This window comes from Pithys albifrons, chromosome 7, assembly GCF_047495875.1.
Source record: "Pithys albifrons albifrons isolate INPA30051 chromosome 7, PitAlb_v1, whole genome shotgun sequence".
Lineage (NCBI taxonomy): Eukaryota > Metazoa > Chordata > Aves > Passeriformes > Thamnophilidae > Pithys > Pithys albifrons.
The window spans coordinates 57,092,175-57,113,951 of NC_092464.1; the positions used below are offsets into that span (position 1 = coordinate 57,092,175).

A 21,777-nucleotide genomic window follows, 5' to 3' on the forward strand; every position below is an offset into this window, starting at 1 on the left:
GCAGCCCAGGGTGCTGTGCTGGGGCAGGGACTCTGCTGCCTGCCAGGGTCAGCTCTCAGCCAGCCTGGGGAGCTGCTCACAGGGCTGGGGAGAAGGGCTGTGGGGAAGGAGCAACCCTGAGCAGGGCAGGGTCCTGTTGCTGAGAGGGAGCTGTGTGGGTCAGGGATTCTCACAGCTCCAGGTCTGTTTGGGGATGGGTCTGGCGGATGCTTCCCAAGAAGATTGTAAGTCAGGGATTACTGTAATAATTGGAAAATTTCTTGAGTATGTTTTCCATTTTCTTACTTGGAGAAGGGTGAGATGGTTCGGCAATGAAAGAAGAACAATAGGAGTTGCAGTCACAGAATCAGACAATCTTCTGACTTGGAAGAGATACACAAGTAACCTCAACACAATGTTTGAACATTTTCTGAGACTGCTGATGTGTAACTTTGAGTCAGTTTTCTGGGAGCCTCCTGAAGTGCCTCAATTATGGCCAGCACCAGGATCACCATTCCTGGGTACATCAGGGTTGTTCTGAGCTGCCCTTTCCCACCTGCAGACAGAACATGCCCCAGGCAGTGCCCTGCAGACAGGCAGGTTCCTGTAGGGCCAGGGTGAGTGCACAGAGGTTGGGATGGGACTGGGAGTGCTGACAGGGAAAAGGCACCTCTCAGGAGGAAATGTCCAGGCCGCAGGGACATGATCAAAGCATGAAGGGGAGCTAAAAAGAGAAATGCTGTGGGAAGGAGGGCACTGTTGGTGTCTGGCAGGTGGCACAGCTGGGTCAGGGTAACACTGTCCTCAGGGCCTGCTGTCTCTTCCCTGGCTTCTCACACAGAGCACCACAATAATTTTCCCTTGTCTCTCCACTACTCTTGTTCTTGTTGCCTTGTTCTCTCAGTGAGACTCTGGGATTTGCAGCTCCTGAGTCTGGCACTGCCCTTGTGAATCCAGCCATGCAGGTGTGTCCTTAGGAATGGAATGTCCAAGCTTTCCTCTAACTAGTGAGCTGTGAGCCAAGCAGTGTGTGTGACAGGGGAATGAGGTGACTATCCTTTAATGACATACCATCCTCAGGGCACTCAGGTATCTCCTTGTAATGTCCTAATGTTCTGTAGCACACTGATGTTACCTGAATGCCCCATGGCGATGTACAAAGATGTTACAACTGAGGAAATGCTGCTGGGTTTGTCAAATGAACTTCGTATGTCTTTGGCAGAATTGAGTCTTCCTCAGAGACCTTAAGAAAGGCTGAGACATTTAGGGATCCCTCTTCTCTCAGAAGAGTCTGGTTGCTTGTCAGTGTAACGTGTGAGGGTGATTGACCTCTGATCCTTGAAGGTCAAACACAGAGCAGTTGGGAACAAGCCTGTCCAGCCACTCACCTTGTCCTAAGCCACAGGAATCCCTTTGCCTCCCACACCTCTCAGGGTCTCACTCCAAGTGCAGCAGAAATGCTGTGGATTTCTGACCTCAGAGAACAAGGCATGGAAAATGGGTAGGAAAAATTTCCCTAAATCCACTTTGTGCCACCCACCTGGTTTAGACCTGGGAGTGGAGATGGTAACCAACCTTTCTGCATTAGGAGTGATTCCATGTGACAAATTCTGAATATCCAGCCTAGTCCCTCTGCCATGTGACCGCAAACCCACAGCAGAGGTGCAGGGATGGCTCCTCCAGGGCCCACACACACAGGCCTGGCTGCTCATGGCACTCCCGGAAAGCACAAAGTAAGCTCAAGTTAGGGAGTTGATGAAGGATTTTCCAAGAGAGGTAACAAGGGTGGATGACTCAAAGTGAGACAGTCTGTGGGAAATGGCATCAGTTTAGCTCAAAGCAGCCTGTCCTCACTTGTCTCTGTCTTTTTCTCCATGAACAGGTCCTCGCACCCAGAGGCAGCAAATGTCCAACAGCAGCTCCATCAGCCAGTTCCTCCTCCTGCCATTGGCAGACACGCGGCAGCTGCAGCTCCTGCACTTGTGGCTCTTCCTGGGCATCTCCCTGGCTGCCCTCCTGGGCAACGGCCTCATCATCAGCGCCGTAGCCTGCGACCACCACCTGCACACCCCCATGCACTTCTTCCTGCTCAACCTGTCCCTCACAGACCTGGGCTCCATCTGCACCACTGTCCCCAAAGCCATGCACAACTCCCTCTGGGACACCACAACCATCTCCTATGCAGGATGTGTCACACAGGTCTTTCTGTTTGCATTTTTCATTTCAGCAGAGCTTTATGTCCTCACCATCATGTGCTACGACCGCTACGTTGCCATCTGCAAACCCCTGCACTACGGGACCCTCCTGGGCAGCAGAGCTTGTGCCCACATGGCAGCAGCTGCCTGGGCCAGTGCCTTTCTCAATGCTCTGCTGCTCACAGTCAATACATTTTCCCTGCCCCTGTGCCAGGGCAATGCCCTGGGCCAGTTTTTCTGTGAAATCCCACAGATCCTCAAGCTCTCCTGCTCACACTCCTACCTCAGGGAATTTGGGCTTATTGTGGTTAGTGCCTGTTCAGGTTTTGGTTGTTTCATTTTCATAGTTTTCTCCTATGTGCAGATCTTCAGGGCTGTGCTGAGGATCCCCTCTGAGCAGGGACGGCACAAAGCCTTTTCCACGTGCCTCCCTCACCTGGCCGTGGTCTCACTCTTTATCAGCACTGCTGTGTTTGCCTACGTGAAACCTCCCTCCATCTCCTCCCCATCCCTGGATGTGGTGGTGGCAGTTCTGTACTCACTGGTTCCTCCAACACTGAACCCCCTCATCTACAGCCTGAGGAACCAGGAGCTCAAGGGTGCTGTGCAGAATTTGATTACTGGATGGTCTCGAGAAGCTTCAAACTTCCAGTTGTCTTCTGCATAGCATTCAGAATGGAACTCCTGACAGGCCCATCCTTCCTTCTCAGGTTTTGGCGGAGGTCATTTGGTTCATCTTGTCACAATATTGTGCACACTGAAGTTTGATAATAAATTCCCTTCTAATCTTTTTTCTCCCTACTGATTTTGACCCAGAGACTGTCTAAATAATGAAACAAAAGAAATGACTCTGTTGTAACTAACTTGTTTCTTTTTCACAGCGGTTCTTAAAGGTCACTGCAGGACAGTGCCTGTTGGCAGAGGGGAGGGGGAAAAGCGTCCCAGCACAGCAGCACTGCCAGTGAGCAGCAGTGCTTGGTCTTTTCAGAGCTGCTGTTTCTACTTCCACACTATTGCTATTGCTGTAAGGCCTGAGTACTCTGACAAGTTGGTCACATCCTGCTGCGTGTCCATCCTGGGATCACAGGCAGGGACAGGCCATGGGCACTGCTGGGACACAGCTGTCCCGCACAACAGCAGCTCCATCAGGAAAGGGCATCTCCTGAGGGCAGGGCAGGAATGCTTTGGGCTACTTGCAAATCAGTCTCAGGAACATGCTCAAGGAATAGACTCTAAAGACTTTCCTTCTTTGGCTTGTTTTCCAGGGGCTCAGAGGGATGAGATCAGGGTCCCAGTGTGGACTTCCAAGGCCTCAGGTCTGGTTCAGGTTTTGCTTCTTGGTGGCCAGAGTCCATGTAGATGGTGAATGGTTTCTGATTTACCTTTCTGGGGCTCTACAGTTTCTCACAGGGCTGATGGCAGGTGAATGTTTTATTAAGAGACTTGGGAACTGCCATGAAAACACAGGGGATGTGCCAGCAGGTGCCAGGCAGTCAGCAGTGAATAGAGCCCAGTGAGCCCAGGCATGTTCAGGGTGTAGTCACCTAGAGATAATCTAGATCTGAGTGTGAACTGAAAACAACAGCTCTGCAAACTGATGGGACACAGCAGGTACAGGGAAAGGAGTCTTCTAAGTGATTAATTTTATTCTTCTTGGACACTCATAGGACAGTTCCAGCATAGCCCCCAGACCCATCTCCCAGCACTGGAACAAGGCAGGGCCCCTCTGAGCACCCTCCATGGCCACACAAGAGCTTGTGTGGCAGGGGGTCAGTGGCAGGGACCACCATCAGCTGGCTCTGCCTCCCAGCCTGACCAGCACAGCCCAGCAGAGTCTCCCTATGACCCCTGCCAGAGGAGCCCCAGGGCCAATTCTCTCCTGCTGTCCTGGGGATTGGGCTGGCCCTGGGGCTGTAGGAGCTGCCTGGGCTGATGATATCCTGAGCTTTCCAGACACAGAGTCCCTGTCTCTGACCTCCATTGCCTCCATTTCTTTCTGCAGGGCCAGACATGATTGTGCTGCTTTTCTGGGATGGAGCAGGAACAGGGAGATGGGGTCCCAAGGAGGGGCTGGACTGGGCCATGCCAGGGAGATGAAACCCCAATGTTGAGCTGAAGTGTGTGAGTGTGCAGGGTGGGGGCTCTGCAGGGCTGAGGTGCCTCCAGCCCCGGGCAGTGGCAGCAGGAGCCCAGGGAGACACTGCACCTGCTGCAAGGAACTCTCTGTGTGTGTGCAAGGGAAGGATTCGTGTCTCTGAACAGCCCTGGGAGTGTGAGCAGGGCATGAGCCCAGCTCAGGTGTGGGCACCTGTCAGAGCCCTCACATTTCTGGGTGTGACTGCAGGAACAACCTCCCTGTTCCAGGGACATTTATCTCACCAGCCTTGAGCATGCCCATTGCAAATGTCCATGTCTCCTCCATCCCTCTCCTCTGCCTTTATGTCCCTTTCTTCCCACACCAGGAATCACCCTGGGGGAATCTCCCCTGTGCAGTCAGAGAGGCTCCGTGAGCAGGAGTGACAGTGTTCTCCAGAAGGTGCATTTGTCCCCTTTGACATGGCCCAGAGCTCAGGACTGTGAAAACATTCCCAGGCACACACAGCTTGGAGGGATCTTGGAAGGCAAATTGGGAGAGGAAGAAGAGAAGAGGCAAAATTAGGGGTATGAAACCATCCCAAAGAAGTTCAGTAGCTCCTCTGAGCAATGTTTCTGCATTCAAAACAGTGGTAGGAAATGTACTCTGATAAATAGCTGCACAAATATTTTCACATAAACAGTGAGTGAATCAGATTAATAGAACAAGTGTGTGGTGTTGTCAGTAAAAAGAAAATTATGAAAAAGATTCTTGAAATTAAAAATAAACAAACAACACATCATAATGATAGGCAAGGAATTCTTCAACAATTACCAGGATTTCTTGTCTGCAGAGGTTTCAACTACCTCCTAAAACCCACACTCCTGGCTTCAGGCCATGACTTCCCAGAGCAGTCACAGAGTTGGCCACTGCCCCAGAGATGCCCCAGGGCAGCTCAAGGACCCAAGTGTGAAAAGTCCCCCAGGGTGTCTGTGAGCCCTTCTGGAACAGGAGCTGCTGGGCAGGAAGGACCAGCTGGGGAGGGGCAGGGAATCCCCCCCTGCAGCACTGCTGGCCAGGCTGAGGAGGGTCCTCTCCAGCACAGCAGAACATCCTGTCACCTTGGGGGCTGGGCTGTCAGGTGTGTTCCCAGAACTGACTGGCCAAGCTGGGCAGGCAGATGCTCAGGGGTCATGAAGGGTGTCACAAAGCTGAGCCCATCCAGCTGAAGGATTTGGGGAGGTCAGAAGGAACTGGGACAAAAGTGATGGGATATTTGGGGGAGGGAAGGGGGGCTTGGCCAACAGAGAGGAAAGATTTTGGTGAGGTAAAACCAAGTTCAGGTAATGCTGAGGGTGTTGAAACACTGACTGTGCAAACACTCCTGATGGACCTTTACCTATAATTTGTGTACCATTGCAACTTCTGTCAGGATAACTTGATACTCCTAATTTCACCCCCAGCAATCTTCTCTCAGGAACCAAAGGGACCCTGGGACACTGTGGAATGCCTTGGAACCAAGGGGCCATTCTGACACTTGGGAACCTCATGGAATCAAAGTTCCATTGTGACCCTGCAGGACCTCAAGGAAACAGAAGCCCATTGTGACCCTGTGGAGCCTCATGGAATCCAGGGATCATTGTGACACTCCAGGGTCTCATGGACTGCAAGTAACCCTGGGACACTTCAGAAATTCATGGAATCAAGGGATCATTGTAACACTCCAGGGTGTCATGGATTCAAAGGAATCCTGGAACATTCTGGAATCTGATGGAATCATTGTGCAATTGTAACACTACAGAAACTTATGGAACCAAGAGGCAATTTTGACCTTTCAGGGCCTCATGGAACAAAAGGGACCCTGGGACACTGTGAAAAATCATGGAAACAAGGTTCCATTGGGACACTGCAGGGTCTGAAGGAAGCAAAGGTATCCTGGGACACTGCAGAGCTCAAGGAACCAAAGAGTTCATTGTGACAGGTGGGGCCTCATGGAACAAAAGGGGTCTTGAGACAGTTTTTAACTTCATAGAATCAAGGGGTCATTGTCACACTGTGGAACCTCAGGGAACCAGGATGCCACCTGGACACTGCAGGGCCTCACAGAACTAAAGGAATCCTGGGACATTACTGAATGTTATGGAAATATTTTGGGTCTGGCTGAGCTGGAGCTCATTTCCCCACAGCAGCCCTCCCAGTGCTGTGCTTTGTGTTGGGAGCTGGAAAGGTGCTGAGAACACACCAATGTTTTTGGCTACTGCTGAGCAGGGCTGGCACAGCCTCAGCACTGCAACATTCCTTCCCCAGGCAAGGGCAAGGTCCTGGGAAGGGACACAGCCAGGCCAGCTGAGCCAGAGTGACCAGAGGGATATTCCAGATCATGGGATGTCAGCTCAGATATAAAAGCTGAGGAAAGGAGGAGAAAGCTGAGGGCATTCATTGTTTCCAGTGTTTGCCTGTTGAGCAGCTGCTCCATGTGCTGAAGCCTGGCTTGCTGGGACATGGCCAGACATCACTGCTGATGGGAAGTAGAGAACAAACGTGCTTATTTTCCTTTCTTTGTTTGTGTGCAAACTTTGTCTTTTGCTTTAGTAAAGTACCTTATCCCAACCCATGAGTCACTTTCCACCTTATTCTCTCTCCCCTGTCCATCTGGGAAGGGCAGTGATAGAGCAGCTTGATGGGCAGCCTGTAATTCTCCCCATTCTCAGTTTGCTCTTCTTAAAGATGGGCTTGGCATCTGCCTTTTCCAAGGACCCCAGAACCTCTCAGATTGCTCTGGCCCTTTTGAGAGCACAGCCCAGAATCCCAGGCAAGGGTAATGCAGCAGTTCAGGAGCACTTGCAATGAACTGTCCAAGCCCACAGAGATGAATCTCACTGGGCCAGTGGAGTTTGTTCCTGGAGTCACTCACAGAAATGTCGAGGTCCAGCAAGGCATCCACCTCTGAACTGGGATTGTGGGATTCTCATGCACCCAGGGGTGATCAGAGAGTCTTTCTCTTTTACACCCATGGGGAGATCATTGCAGGAGTCACAGTCTCTCCCTGGGCTCTCACTGCCACTGCCAGGGACTGGAGGCACCTCAGCCCTGTGAGTTGTCACCTGCTCTGCCCCTCTATGAGATGCCCCACGGCCTGAGGGATGGACACAGGGGGAGCTCTGTGCTCAGAAGCACATCCCAGTGCTGCATCCTGGGGGGTTTCCAGGGGATGTGGGGCCCAGAGTGAAGTGACCTCGAGACACTGTGTGTCCCACAGCCCTTCCCAGCACCTCCAGGATGAGCTGATGGTGTTTGTGTTCTCTTGGGTTCATCTCCCCCACATACACACTGTGAATGCTGAAGTCTCCTCTGTACAATTGCAGCATGGCCTTGTGAGCTGCTCATTTGGTGTTCCCATGGAGGGACAAACAACCTGTCAGTGGTGGGTGAGAGGCCAGTGCTGGGAATGGTGTTTGCAGGGAGTGATCTGAGACAATTGCCCTGGGGCCCCTTGCCCAGGGTGTCCAGGAAACAAAGACAAAGCCCAGACCCTGCTCTGCTGGTCCTTCAGGTGTGTCCCTGGAGGCCTGGCTGTGGAAGGGACACTGCTGTGCCCTCTCCTGCTCTCACACACTTTGGCTCTTCACTGTGCTTTTCTGCAACAGGGCAGTTTCCTGGCTCTTGACAGCCTATGAGAAGACACCAGTTCCTTACAGCCCCAGGGCTTGTCACCTCATCACCCACTCCATAGAGCTGTGGAGGTGTCCTACTGCTCTCCTGACCTCCCCATTCCACACCCCACATCACTCTGCTCCAGGAGCATCCTGTGAGGAACCAGAGATGGGTGGCAGGGCTTGGCTGTCCTGCTTGGCAAAGTCCATCAGGCCCTTTCACAGCCACATTCCACAGTCCCTTTTCCACCTGTAACCAATGACTCTGAGGTGTTACTTCCCCAGCCCCAGGGAGAGTCTTTTTGTCTGCTCATTCCCTCTGGGGTGTCTTTTCACTCATGGCCTCAGTGGGGTTTGATGACACTCTCAGGAACTTGAAGGTTTGATGATGAATTTTGCTTTTTTAGAGGTTTTTTTCAGTTTTCAAATCTTCAGTTCAGGAATTCAGTGCCAGAGTGCTCATTAACATTCAAAACATCCTAACAAGACAAGCCTTGGGGAATAATTTAATATTAAGTCTTCAATTCTTTTATGCTTCATTAGACAGATCCCAGAAGTGTATTCAAAGTGAGTGTACTACAGTGACAAAAAAATGAAGAAATATATCTTTTTGTCCCATTTCCTTTTCCTGTTTATAGACTGAGAGCAGCAAACCCTAATTGATATTGTTCCCAAGCACCAGGGATGGTCTCCTTGTCTGCTCATTGCCTTCATGGTCTCTTTTCACTGATGGCATTTTAGCAAAACAAACCCCTGGGAATAATTTACTTTTACATTTTCAAATCTTCTGTGGTCAATTACAGAGATCTCAGAAATGCATTCAAAGTGAATATCTTATACTTAAAAAAAAAAAAACACAAGCAAAAATATGTCTTTTCTGTGGCCTGTTTATTTTTGCCTGTTTATACATTATTATCAGCAATTCCCTATTGATGTTGACCCAGAGCATCTCCTAATTCAGTGTGAATAGATATGAAAATCAAGACCCTTTTTGTCTGACAATCCATCAGACTTTATCCCTGATCCCCACCCCACCATTTCCCTCATCACACCCCTGGCACTCAAAGCAGCCTTGTGCAATCTGAGCTTCCTCCACTAAAGGCTGGACCTGCAGGTTTCAGTTCCTGGGCACCAACTCCCACCTGCTGTACTTGGAGAAAGAGCTGCAGGAGACACACAGGGATGTTCATGTATTGTCAGCAAACAAAACCAAAGGAAGGCACAGCTCAAAAATAGAAGAAATTCCTCTGCTGTATTTTAAGTTCACATCACTGACGTCCACTTTCCACAGCAGGCAATTTTAGACCAATGGAAAACATGTTATGTGTCAAGCACAGATCTAAAGGTCCCTCCAAGTGCTCCATACCCCAATTCTGTCCATTTTGCTCTTTGCACAAAGTGAGTCACACATTGAAGTCAGAAGTTCCCTTGATCCAGAGCAGGAGGAAAAGAGAGAAAGTGAATGAATTACTTTGTTGTGCACAGCTAAATCTCCACTAATCCAAATATTTTGCGGTTACAGGAATTTTATAGGGCATGTTCTGCAGCATTTGTTCAGATGACAACAGGTTAGGTGGGATTGTTGATCTGCTGGAGGGCAGGAAGGCTCTGCAGAGGGGTCTGGGCAGGCTGGATCGATGGGCCCAGGCCAACTGGATGAGGTTCAACAAGGCCGAGTGCTGGGTCCTGCCCTGGGGTAACAACCACCCCAAATCCCTGGCCATGCCCTGTAACTCATCCCCACAGTCTGTCCTGTGTCCTTCATCCCTCCATTTTCAAGAACTTTGAGGGACAAGGGAGCTTCATGCTCTGGGTGTGGAGCAAGATCTAAGTGCCACTGGAGTGGGAACCACAACTCATCAGGTTTGTGCTCTTTGGGAGGACAAAAAAGTGCTCAGATTTAGACCCACAGAAAGTTCCTTTTCATGGCCAAAACACAAAAATTAAAGAGGATACAGTTTCTAAACTCCACAGCTCTTTGTGCAGCTTTCCTCAGCCACAGCAACCAGGATAAGCCACGTCCTTGCTGTGCTGGTCCCACAGCCCAGGGTGCTCCCGGCCTCCCTTGCTGCCAGGGCACACGGCTGCCTCCTGCCCAGCTCCTGCCCACCCACAGCTGCCTTACATGGCTGCTCCCAGCCAGGCCGCTCCCAGCCTGTGCCATGGCCAGGGCAGTGCCCTGCAGGGGCACACACTGCCATGTGTCCCTCTGCCATTGCAGGAGGTTCCTGCCAAGACGGGCTCTCCTCCCTGAAGCTTTCCCTGAGCACAGAGGCCTGAGAGACCTTTCCAGTGAAGACTCAGGCAGAGAAGCCATGGAGTCCCTCAGCCCCACAGCAGTGTCTGCTGGAATTAAATCCCCCTCCCCATCCCACAGCAGCCCTGCATTTCCCTCCTTCAGCCTTGGTCTCCAGCACAGCCACTGAGGCTCTTTTGGCTCTCAACTTTTTCTGCAGCCACCAACTCCCCGGGGAGCTTTGTCCTTGCCACAGTCCCACGTGCCATGCCCAGGAATTGCTTGTCTGTGCCTGGCCTTGCTTTAACCCCCTGGCAGAGATTCCATGGCCCCTTTGTGCCCCACTGCCCCACAGCTGGTCCCACAGCTCCCTGTGCAGCCCCAGCCCAGGGCAGGAGCATCCATGGTGGGGAATGGCCCCTCTGATGGGATGCCCAGGGCAGTCCTTGGCCTTGGTCACAAAAGACTGGGTGGCTAATTAACTGGGATAAAATTAATAGTTACTTTTTTTTTTCTGATAACAGAAAAGTTAGAAGGCGAAAAAAAGGAAAATTATATAAGAGGAGAGACTTGGTCTCTCATGAAATGCACTGGGTGTCACTGACAGAGCAAAGCAGGCAGTCTCTTCCTGCTGAAAAGCATCCAGTCATCATTTTCCTCACAGCATCCTTCAGTTCCTGGTTCCTCAGGCTGTAGATGAGGGGATTCACTGCTGGAGGCACCACTGAGTACAGAACTGCCACCACCACATCCAGGGATGGGGAGGACATGGAGGGAGGCTTCAGGCAAGCAAATGTGCCAGTGATGATAAACAGGGAGACCACGGTCAGGTGAGGGAGGCACGTGGAAAAGGCTTTGTGCCGTCCCTGCTCAGAGGGGATCCTCAGCACAGCCCTGAAGATCTGCACATAGGAGAAAACTATGAAAATGAAACATCCCATAAATAAAAAAACACTAACCACAAGAAGCCGAAGTTCCCTGAGGTAGGAATGTAAGCAGGAGAGCTTGAGGATTTGAGAGATTTCACAGAAGAACTGGCCCAGGGCATTGCCCTGGCACAGGGGCAGGGAAAATGTATTGACTGTGTGCAGCAGAGAGTAGAGAAAGCCAGTGGCCCAGGCAGCTGCTGCCATGTGGGCACAAGCTCTGCTGCCCAGGAGGGTCCCGTAGTGCAGGGGTTTGCAGATGGCAACGTAGCGGTCGTAGCACATGATGGTGAGGAGGGAAAACTCTGCTGACATGAAGAAGACAAAGAAAAAGACCTGTGCAGCACATCCCATGTAGGAGATGGTTGTGGTGTCCCAGAGGGAGTTGTGCATGGCTTTGGGGACAGTGGTGCAGATGGAGCCCAGGTCTGTGAGGGACAGGTTGAGCAGGAAGAAGTGCATGGGGGTGTGCAGGTGGTGGTCGCAGGCTACGGCGCTGATGATGAGGCCGTTGCCCAGGAGGGCAGCCAGGGAGATGCCCAGGAAGAGCCACAAGTGCAGGAGCTGCAGCTGCCGCGTGTCTGCCAATGGCAGGAGGAGGAACTGGCTGATGGAGCTGCTGTTGGACATTTGCTGTTTCTTAGCAGTGGTTCTGTTTAGAAAAGGAAAATTTGGGGAGTATTAAGGGCAGAGGTCTCTGACAAAGCCAGTCTGTTTATAAATAAAATGAGTGTGTTAAATATTACAAAATGTGCTGCCAAGGAGTCAATGTTCCTCTGCTGCAGTGGGACATGGAAAATTTTTATTACAGCTCTGACATTCAAAAGGGACATGAGATTGAACACACCTTGAATGTAAAAGTTCTATCTCTGCACTCATGACTTAGAAGAGACAATGGATGAAGGTTCTTTTCCACTAGAGGAGTCTTCATTTTCCTGGCCCAGCACACAGTGCCCAGCAGAGCTGCAGGGAAGGGCCCCCAGAGCTTCCTGAATGCCCCCTCCCACAGGGGTGACTTGGGGGCACTTTCCCCCCCACTCCCTGCCCAGGACTCTGCTGCCTGGAGCTGTCCCTGGCAGCAGCTGTTTCCCTGGGCCCAGGGCTGGGCACTGGCAGTGCTCCCAGAGCCCATCCCAGCCCTGGGTGCTCAGCTCTGCCCTGCAGAGCCCTCCCAGCACAGGGCACTGCCCAGGGGCAGCTCTGGCTGAGCAGGCTCTGATGACAATTTCAGAAATCACTGAGGAGGTTAGAAAAGGGACACTGATGCTGCCTGTAAGACACCATGTGCTGATTTGTTATACTGCCTGGTTTGTTCACCTCTGAATGTGGGAGAACTAGAATTGCAGTGTCTCTCCTTAAATGAGAAATTAATTTCTACTTTTCATTGGCCATGAAATAAACAAAAGCACAAGGCTGAAAGAGCAGCATGATTCCCTCTGAGGCTGCCTCTGCCTTCCTGAGCTGGTTGAAAGTCTCCTCTGAAATCTCCTGTTGTGCTTTGAAGCTGCAAGCAGCCCTGATTCAGGGAGCAGCATATTGAGATAGGGACCCAACCCTCCAAGTCGTTGCTCCTTCCCCACAGCCCTTCTTCCCAGCCCTGTGAGCAGCTGCCCAGGCCGGCTGAGAGCTGACCCTGGCAGGCAGCAGAGTCCCTGCCCCAGCACAGCACCCTGGGCTGAAGGACCCTGCTCTGCACCACAGCCCTGGGCACCCCTGGCTGCACCCCCTGGCTCCACAGCTATTCCAAAGTGCCCCCCAACAGCCCCCTCCTCACACATCCCATCAGCTGGGGCTGGGCCAACTTTAGGAGATGCCTCCAGGAGCTGCCCCTGCATTGCCCTGCACCCACAGACTCACCGTGTCCAGCACTGCAAAGATTTCTCCTCCATGAGCTCTGAGTCATTCTCCCAGTGCTGAGCCCATTTAAGCTCTGTCTGTGCCCTGCTGGTGTCCCTGAGCTGCCCTGGCAGTGCCCTGAGCCCTGCTGAGCTGTGCACAGGAGCTGCTCCTGGGCAGAGCTGTCTCTCTGCAGCGCTGCCCGCTTGCCAGGAGCTCCCTGTGTGCCAGGAGCCCGGCCCAGCTCAGCAGCACAGCAACAGCCCAGGGCATTTAATGGCCCTCTGGGGGTTTGTGTTGTTTACATTAAACTCAGTCCATCAGAGTAACTTCAAACAACTTCTCAAGAACTCAAATTGACATTGAAACACTGAAGTTTCTTGTAGTGTTAATGGGTCCCACTGAGGAACAGGACTGAGAAAGTGTCCCCAGATTCCAGTTAGAGCAGAAAACTGGAGGCAGTGATGACAAGTTATGGACAAACAAGTCAAAGATGTCTCTCATGCTGAGTTAACTGGCTGTGTTTCAGAACTCAAAGGTCCTAGCTCTGACCTCCAGCCCCTGAGAAGGGAGATCCATTCCCTCCCTCATTCCTCAGGGCACTTCCTTGGGCACCGGGGTGTGGGATGTGGAATAGCAGGGACAGGAGGATGGGGTGGCACCTCCCAGGCTGCTGAGCAGGGACAAGGAGGCAATGAGGCCCCAGGGCTGCAAGGCTCACTTGTCTCCTCATGCCATCAGGGGCACACACAGCAGCCATGGCCAAAGGCCTGCACAAGTTGGCTCTCTTGGGGCCTTTCAGCTTCTGCACATCCCTGTGTCCTCTCCAGCCCAAGCTGTCCTACGGTGTCCATGCCCTGCCCCTTTCCCTGCAGGCTGTCGGCATCCCCCGGCTGCCCCACCTCACTGGCCTCTTCCTGCACTGACATCTCTCCCTCCTCCCTGGCTCTGCCTTGGCACACAAAGCCTCGGGCTCATCCTGACTCATACTTGGTGACACTTTGTATCAGAGCACTTGTCTTGGAGTGAAATTCCTTTCTGCACAAGTCCAGTCTGGACCTCCCCCAGCTGCCCTTGGTGACATTATTTCATTCTCATTCTGTTTGTAACTACAAAAATAAAAGCTCCACCACCTCTGACACCACCACTGTGACACCTCATGGAATCAGGGGGTCACTGTGAAATCTCATGGATTTAAGGGACCTCTGTCTCAGTGCAGGGCCTTGAGTAGCACAAGGGACCAGTGTGACACTGTGGAACCTCATGGAATTGTGACACTGCAGAGCCTTATTGAAACAATGGGATCATTGTAACTCTGCAACCTCACGGAATTAAGGGCTCATTGTGACTCTCCGCAGTCATGGAACAAAAGGGACACTCTGACACTTCAGAACCCCATGGAATCAAAGGGTCATTTTGGTGCTCTGGGACCTTATGGAACTGAAGGGAACCTGGGACACTTCAGAACCTCATGGAATGAAGGGATCACTGTGAAATTGCAGGACCTCATAGAACCAAAGGTGTCCTAGGATAGTGTGGAAGCTCATGGTGTCACAGAGGTAACAGAAGTTTTAGACAGAGTTTATTAGAGAAGATGTCTCATTGAGCTGTTGGGGCAGAAAGGACCCCTTGCTTTCTAAACACCTTCTCAGAGAGGAGCCTGGGGGTGACTGAATCCAATCTCAGCCTCAGAGTTACTGTGCATTTTAAATTTCAGGAATTATAGAGGTGTGACTGAATCACTTTTTTCCACAGGTTTTAATGATGGCAAATCAGATCTATAAAATGAGTTATTTGTTATGAGAAATGAACAGACAAAAGAACAGACAAGTGAACAGATGAAAGATCTTAATCATTTCCTTAAATATTCAGTACACTGTGGAAAAGCTAAAAACCTCCTAGTAGAGTATATTATAGCATAAAATAGTGCAGTGCACTGTGTCAAAGCAGTTATTTTAAAACAGTTGTGTTGAAGCCAGCAAAAAGAAATGATCATTAAGCAGAGATTGATGTAACTCTTACACAACTAAAGAGGGCAGATCTCTCTCCTTCCCTTAACCCGTGGGCAGTGACCATGAAGAGCCATCCCTGCTTCATGGGAGAAGCTCCACATGCTTCAAGACAGTCTGTGAAGGGATATGCCATATGGAAGTTGGACTGAGCTTTTAGAGCTATACAGTGAGGGATTGCTAGTCATGAATTTCCAGGCCAGTGAGCAGCTTCTCTGTCAGATCCTGTTCCAAAAAGCAGGATGTGCATTTGCAGTTTGGTGAACCAGGCTGGTTTTAGCAGAATTCAACACCAAATCAGCCCCTTGGTGGCAGCAGTAACTCAGCCCAGAGAGCCTGCATTGGTCGCATTCTCTGAGTGGATTCTGGGCCTGATCAGGGCAGAACATCCTGCCATGGTCCATAAGGCTCTGCAGTGTCACAATGGCCCCTTGATGCCATGAGGTTCCAAAATGTCCTGAGGTTCATTTGATTCCAGGAGTCCCCACAAGTCACAAAGGCCCCTTAGTTCCATGAGGTTCCGCAGTGTCCCAGGGTCCCTTTGGCTCCACCAGGCTCTTCACAAGTCACTATGGCCCGTTGATTCCATGAGGTTCCAGTCTCCCAGGGTTCCTTTGGTTCCATTAATCCCTGCAATGTCACAAAGGCCTTTGATTCCATAAGTCTCCACAGTGCCCCAGAGTCCCTTTGGCTCCATGATGCCCTGCAGTGTCACAAAGCCCCTTCATTCCATCAGGCTCCTCAGTGTAACAACAGTCCCTTGTTCCATAAGGTTCTGAAATGTCTCAGTGTTCCCTGGGTTCCCTGAGGCCCTGCAGTGTCACAATGGCCCCTCATATCCAAGAGGTTCCACAGTGTCCCTGAGTTCATTTGGTTTGATGAGGCCTCAGGTGTCACAGTGGCCTCTTCATTCCCTGAGGTTCCAAAATGTTCCAGGGTTCCTTTAGTTCCATGAGGCCCTGAAGTGTCACAATGGCCCCTTGATTCTAGAAGGTTCCAAACTATCTGAGGATTCCTTTGGTTCCCACATGTCACAATTGCCCCATGGCTCCGTGAGGATCCACAGTGTCCCAGGTTTCCTTGGGTTCCAAAAGCCCTGGAGTGTCACAATGACTTCTTGATTCCATAAGGTTCCACAGTCTCCCTGGATTCCTTTGTTCCATGAAGGCCTAAAGTGTCACAATGTCCCCATTGGTTCCAGGAGGTTCCACACTGTCCTTGCTGGAACACACCTGGTTGGATGTTGCCCCACCTGCAGAGCTGCCTCCAGCTCTGGTGTCCCAGCACAGCAAGGAGAAGGAGCTGTTGGAGCGAGTCCAGAGGAGACACCAGGATGATCAGAGAGATGGAGCAGCTCTGCAATAAAGGAAGGCTGAGAGAATTGGGATTGTACAGCCTGGAGAAGAGAAGGCCTTGGGGTGACCTAATTGTGGTTCAAGGGAGCCAACAAGAAACATGAAGAGAGACTGATTACAAGGATCTGCAGAGACAGGACAAGGGCGAAATGGCTTGTGCTGGTTTGAAGGTAAACCAGCAGGGGAAATGAACTCACCACGAGAGAGATTATAAGTCAGAGCTAAAATTTAATAATAATATTACAATAACAACACTGACACACAAGGGAAATTGCTTTCAACTCACAAAACCCCAGCAGTATAACCCAGTGTCCTGGGGCACACACCCAAGGGGGTTTGTTTGCCCTTGTGCTGAGACCCCTGTGGTTCCCCCAAGTCCAGAGCAAAAGGAAAAGATAAACCTGTTGGTGCAGGCGAGGGCTGTGGTCTGGGCGAGAGCGGGGATCTCCTCCTGTCAAGGTCCTGCTGCTGCTCTGGATTCGAGGAGAGGTTCCCGAGGTCTTCTTACCCACCCCTTATGTACACTCAGGGAGCTCTCAGTCCCTCCCCCTGGGCGGGGACTCACACAATGGGTGATTAACTCTGGGAGCCAGGGGGTGTTGAGCTGTTGATGGCCCATTAGCAGCTCCGCCCCCCTCAGGCTGGGTGTGAAGGTGATAATGGCTCCCTGGGCAGCTGCTGCTAATGGCCCATTGACCTTGGGGAATGAATAGAGGGGGTAGAATACACAGCTTTGATCACCCCCACACAGGGTTAGCTGGTCCCTCCTGCTGAACTAGGATATGGCTTCACACTGATAGAGAGAAGGGTTAGATGAGATATTGGTAAGAAATTCTTTATGGTGAGGGTGGTGAGGCCCTGGCACAGGTTGCTCAGAGAAGTTCTGGCTGCTCCATCCTTGGAAGTCGTTCAAGGCAAAGCAGAATGTGGCTCTGAGCAACCTGGTCTAGTCAAAGTTGTTCCTGCCCCTGGGGTTGGAACAAGATGCTCTTTAAGGTCCCATATGACCCAAAGCATTCTGTGATTCTGTGGCTGGTGGGTGATGTGGTGGTCAGGGCTGTCTTGGGCACAGAGACCATGAAATAATGGGGATTTCCATTGTGGGTGAAGGAAGGAGGGGCACCAGCAGAACTAAAACCTTGGACTGATAGCTGACAGACTTTGGCCAGTTTGGGAAACTGATGGACGGAGTCCCTTGGGAGTCAGTCCTGAAGGAGAAAGGAGTGCAGGATGGTATCAGGTGTTTTAAGAAGGAAATCTCAAAGCTCCAGCAGCTGTGCCTCTGTGGCCTGAGACAATCCAGAGGGCAAAATGTATGGCCTGGTGAAACACAGACCATGGGCTGGATGTCAGGAAAAAAAAGAGAGTGTGTCACCTCTGGAAAGAGGGGCAGAAATCTTGGGGGAACTACAAGGATATGGTGAAGTTATGGAGGGGGAAAATGTGAAGGGTCAAAGACAAACTGGAAGTGAATTTGGCCACTGCAGTTAAAGACAGCAAAAAATGTGCCTCTGAATCCATGGGCAGTTAAAGGAGGGCTCAGGAGAGTCTCCATCCTTTGCTGGATGCAGAGGCAGCGCAGGGTAAGGGCAGGAGGAAATGGCTGAGGGAATTAATGACTTCTTTGCCTTGCTGTTTAACACCAAAACTTAATTGTATTTTGGATATCCATTTTCCAGGGCTAGAGTTGGTGATGGAAGACGAGTGAAGGCCATGCAATCCAGGAGGAAAATGTGAGTGACCTGCTGTGTCAGTGAGACCAACACAAGTCCCTGGTCCCAAATAGGATGCACCTGAGGGTACTGTGGGAGCTGGAGAAAGAGCTGGCCAAGCCACTCTCACCCATTGCCCAGCAGTCCTGGTGAACTGGAGAAGTCCCAGCTGTCTGGAATTCAGCAACTGTGATGCCCATTTACAGACAGGGACAGAAGGATCTGAAGAACGCCAGGCCTGTCAGCCTGACTTCAGTACCAGAGAAGTCCATGGAGCAGATCATCCTGAGTGCCATCACACGGCATGTGAAGGAACCCAAGGAATAAGGGTCAGTCACTGTGGGTTTTGGAAAGGCAGATCCTGCATGACCCCACTGACCCCATTTCTATGACAAAATGACCCACTCAGGAGATGAGGGAAAGGCTGTGAATGTGTCTCTCTTGAATTCAGTACAGCCTTTGGCACCACCTCCCACAGCATCTCCTGCAGAAACTGGCTGCTCATGGCTGGGATGAGGGAATTGTTTGCTGGGTGAAAAACTGTCTGATGGCCCAGAGAGTGGTGGGAATGGAACTAAATCCATGTGGAGCTGGTCACCAGTGGGGTTCCCCAGGGCTCAGTGTTGGGGTTGGTCCTGTTTAACATCATTATTGATGATCTGGACAAGGGGATGGAGTGCACCCTCAGTAAATTTTTGGCCAAGATGAAGTTGGATTTAACTGTGGATCTGCTGGAGGGCAGGAAGGTTCTGCAGAGGGATTTGGACAGGCTGGATCAATAAAAACCAGTGTCAGGTCCTGCCCTTGAGTCCCAACAACCCCATGGAATGCTCCAGGCTGTGGGCAGAGTGTCTTGAGAGCTGCTCATCAGGAACGGACTTGGGATGTCTGTTTGAGAGCAGCAGAATATGAGCCAGAGAGTGCCCATGTGGGCAAGAAACCCAATGGCATCCTGGCCTGTATGGAAAATAGTGTGGCCAGCAGGACCAGGACAGAGATTGTCCATCTGCACTGGTCACTGGTGAGGCCCCACCTCAAGTCCTGTGTCCAATTCTGGGCCCCTCACTGCAAAAAGGACATTGAGGGCCTGGAGTGTGTCCAGTGAAGGGAGTGGAGCTTGGGAAGAGACTGGAAATAATGTGTCATGAGGAATGGCTAAAGGAACTGGTGTTCTGGAGTCTGGAGAAGAAGACACCCAGAGACGGTGTCATTCCACTCTACAAAGACCCAAAAGGAGGTTTTAGTGGGGTGGGATTTGTTCTGTGCTATCAAGGCTGTAGTGACCAGATGAGAGGAAACGGCTCTTAATTGCTTCAGTTGAGGTTTAGATTAGATATTAATTTTTTTTTCACTGAGTGTATAGGCATTTGAATAAGTAGCTCAGTGAAGTGGTGGTGTCTCTGGAAGTGTTCACATGGCATCTGGATTAGCACCCTGAGAAGTGGTTTAGGGGTGATTATGGTGGTTTTTCTTTCAGAGTTGGACAAGAGGATCTTGAAGGTCTAGTCCAACCCTGATGGTTCTGTGATTCTGTGACCTGTCATCACTGTTTCCAGGTTTGTGCTTTTACAAGAAACTGGAAAAGTTTTCTGAGTTGGATTCCTCAGTGGGACCCATTAGCACTGCAAGCAACTTTACAGTTTGAATCTGACTTTGCTTTCTCAAGAGGTTCCTGTAACTTTCCTCAGGGTCTGATGTTCAGGGACTGAGCACCAAACCCCCCAGAGGGCCATTAAATGCCCTGGGCTGTTGCTGTGCTGCTGAGCTGGGCCGGGCTCCTGGCACACAGGGAGCTCCTGGCAAGCGGGCAGCGCTGCAGAGAGACAGCTCTGCCCAGGAGCAGCTCCTGTGCACAGCCCAGCAGGGCTCAGGGCACTGCCTGCACACACCCAGGGCACTGCAGGGAAGGGACAGAGATGAGAGGCAGCCTGGGCTGGGAGAGGACTGAGCTCTCATTTAAGGAGAAACCTGCACATTATTTGAATGAAGAATTCTCTGGCTATAGGAAAGTTAATCTTCCCTTCCTGCAGGGATCTCCTAAAGCTGGCACATCCCACAGCATCCAGGATCTTTCAGAAGGACTCCCACAGTTCTTCAGTGGAAGGACCTGCAGGCAGCAAGGGCAGACAAGAGAAGTAAGAAAGAGTTTTAGGTATCGTGGGGTCAGAGAACAGCTGAGGGCTGATCAGGAGAGAAACCTTCACAGCCCTTGGCCAGGGTAAGTCTCTGACTGCAGGTGAGCTCCTGGAAGTATGTCTTAAACCTACCCAATGCCACCATGGGCAGGACCTGTCAGGATGGCTCTTCTGGATTTCCTGGTGTGCATCAGGAGAACATGCTCCAGAGCAGGACTTGCCTTCTACACCATCAGAGGCACAGGACAAGAAGGTTCCCTTCTCCCAGGGCTGGCTGTTGGGTGTGAGGGTGGGGGTGCAGCCAGGGGTGCCCAGGGCTGTCCTGCAGGGCAGGGTCCTGCAGCCCAGGGCTCTGTGTGCTGGGGCAGGGACCCTGCTGCCTGCCAGGGTCAGCTCAGCCCAGCCAAGGAGCTCCCCATGGCACTGCAGAGAAAAAGTGTGGGTGGAAGGGGTGACCCCCTCCTGGCAGGGCAGGGATGAGCAGGGCAGGTGTGAGCAGGGCAGGGCAGGTCCTTCAGCTGCAATGGCTCTGGGCTTCTCTCAGCTTCAGTTCTACCTCCTGCCATGTCCAAGGGCACTTCTCAGGAACCACATCCACTCAGAACACCTTCCCCTTCCCAGACACCTCAGCTTGTCTGGGATCTGCTCTCCAGCCCCTGCACATGCAGAGCTGCCCCTGGGCAGTGGGGTGGGCATGGGCTGTGTGAGCACTGGAGGGAGCTGAGCTGGGCACAGGGAGGTGGTTGCTGGCAGGAACAGCTCCTCACAGCACAGACAGGCAGGGAGGGAGAGGGAGCTGCTGCCACAAATGCTGGGGAGGGGCATGTGGGCACCTCCCTGCTGGCCCTGGGTCACAGACACCTTCCCCTGGCCAACTCCACCCTGGGCTCCTTTCCCAGCCTAAGCAGAGCCTCTGCCCTCAGGCCCATGAGGGCTCAGGTGTGCATTGCCCTGCAGCAGCCACAGCCCAGGGAAGGATAAGCCTCTGATTTCCATCTATCTCTGTGTGTCCCTCCTCCCTTGGCAGGGGCATTGTGGCATTTCACTGCCATCCCCTGCTGCCTATGCTGTCCTTGTTCTCACCATTGGCTCTTCTGAGCCAATGAGGGGGATTCAGGGTTGCAGTTTCAGCTTCTGTCCGGACACAAACCCTTTGGGTCCTGCTGTAGTGATGTTTCTGTGGGAGCAAAGTGCCCAGGACCCCTCCAGGCAACTTCAGGATATCCGTCTGTTTCCCGGGGTCTCCTGCAGGGTTGCAGGATGCCCTCCAAAGGGGCACAGCTCTCCCACAGTATCTCTGTGCTGCCTAGGAACTCCATGGAGAAATCACCTCAGTGCTAAATCCATGGAAATGCTCTGGGCATCTGCAGTGATTGCTCTGTGTCTCTGTCTGGGAGAGAGATGAAAAAGGTGAGGAGTTTGTCTTTCTGCTCTTTGGACCCAGATTTCTGGGTTCCTCTGCTCTCAGCAGTGTGCAGTTTTGTTTTGAGGGAACAGTTGTGTGTGATGCTCATCCAGCTCCAAGCTGCCAGCACAGGGCAGGTGAGAACAGCACTGATGGACAGAACAGCTCTTCTGTCTCCACTAAGGGACTGTCCCTTTGCCTCTCCGGATGCACAAGACTTGACCTACAGAGCAAATAGATTGTCAGCGATTTCAAGCATCCA

General features: G+C 51.7%; 2 protein-coding genes and 1 pseudogene across 2 annotated transcripts in view; 2 read left to right on the top strand and 1 right to left on the bottom strand.

Annotated features, from left to right (window-relative positions):
• Nucleotides 1-21,777, top strand: part of LOC139673813 (zinc finger protein 850-like) — a 408,695-nt gene that overhangs the window by 333,645 nt on the left and 53,273 nt on the right. The gene's annotated exons all lie outside the window — the stretch shown is intronic.
• Nucleotides 1-21,777, bottom strand: part of LOC139673822 (zinc finger protein 135-like) — a 302,962-nt pseudogene that overhangs the window by 260,643 nt on the left and 20,542 nt on the right.
• LOC139674156 (olfactory receptor 14A16-like) lies at nucleotides 1,126-2,841 on the top strand. The gene is made up of 2 exons (XM_071560304.1): nucleotides 1,126-1,186; nucleotides 1,862-2,841. The coding sequence occupies exons 1-2, from the start codon at nucleotides 1,126-1,128 to the stop codon at nucleotides 2,839-2,841; spliced, it is 1,041 nt and encodes a 346-aa protein (XP_071416405.1).

Excerpts from the sequence above, each read along its gene's own strand:
- LOC139674156 (XM_071560304.1), top strand. The coding sequence starts at position 1,126 with ATGGCGATGTACAAAGATGTTACAACTGAGGAAATGCTGCTGGGTTTG. Across the intron at positions 1,187-1,861 it reads GGGTTTGTCAAATGAACTTC|GTCCTCGCACCCAGAGGCAG; the intron begins GTATGTCTTTGG and ends CTCCATGAACAG.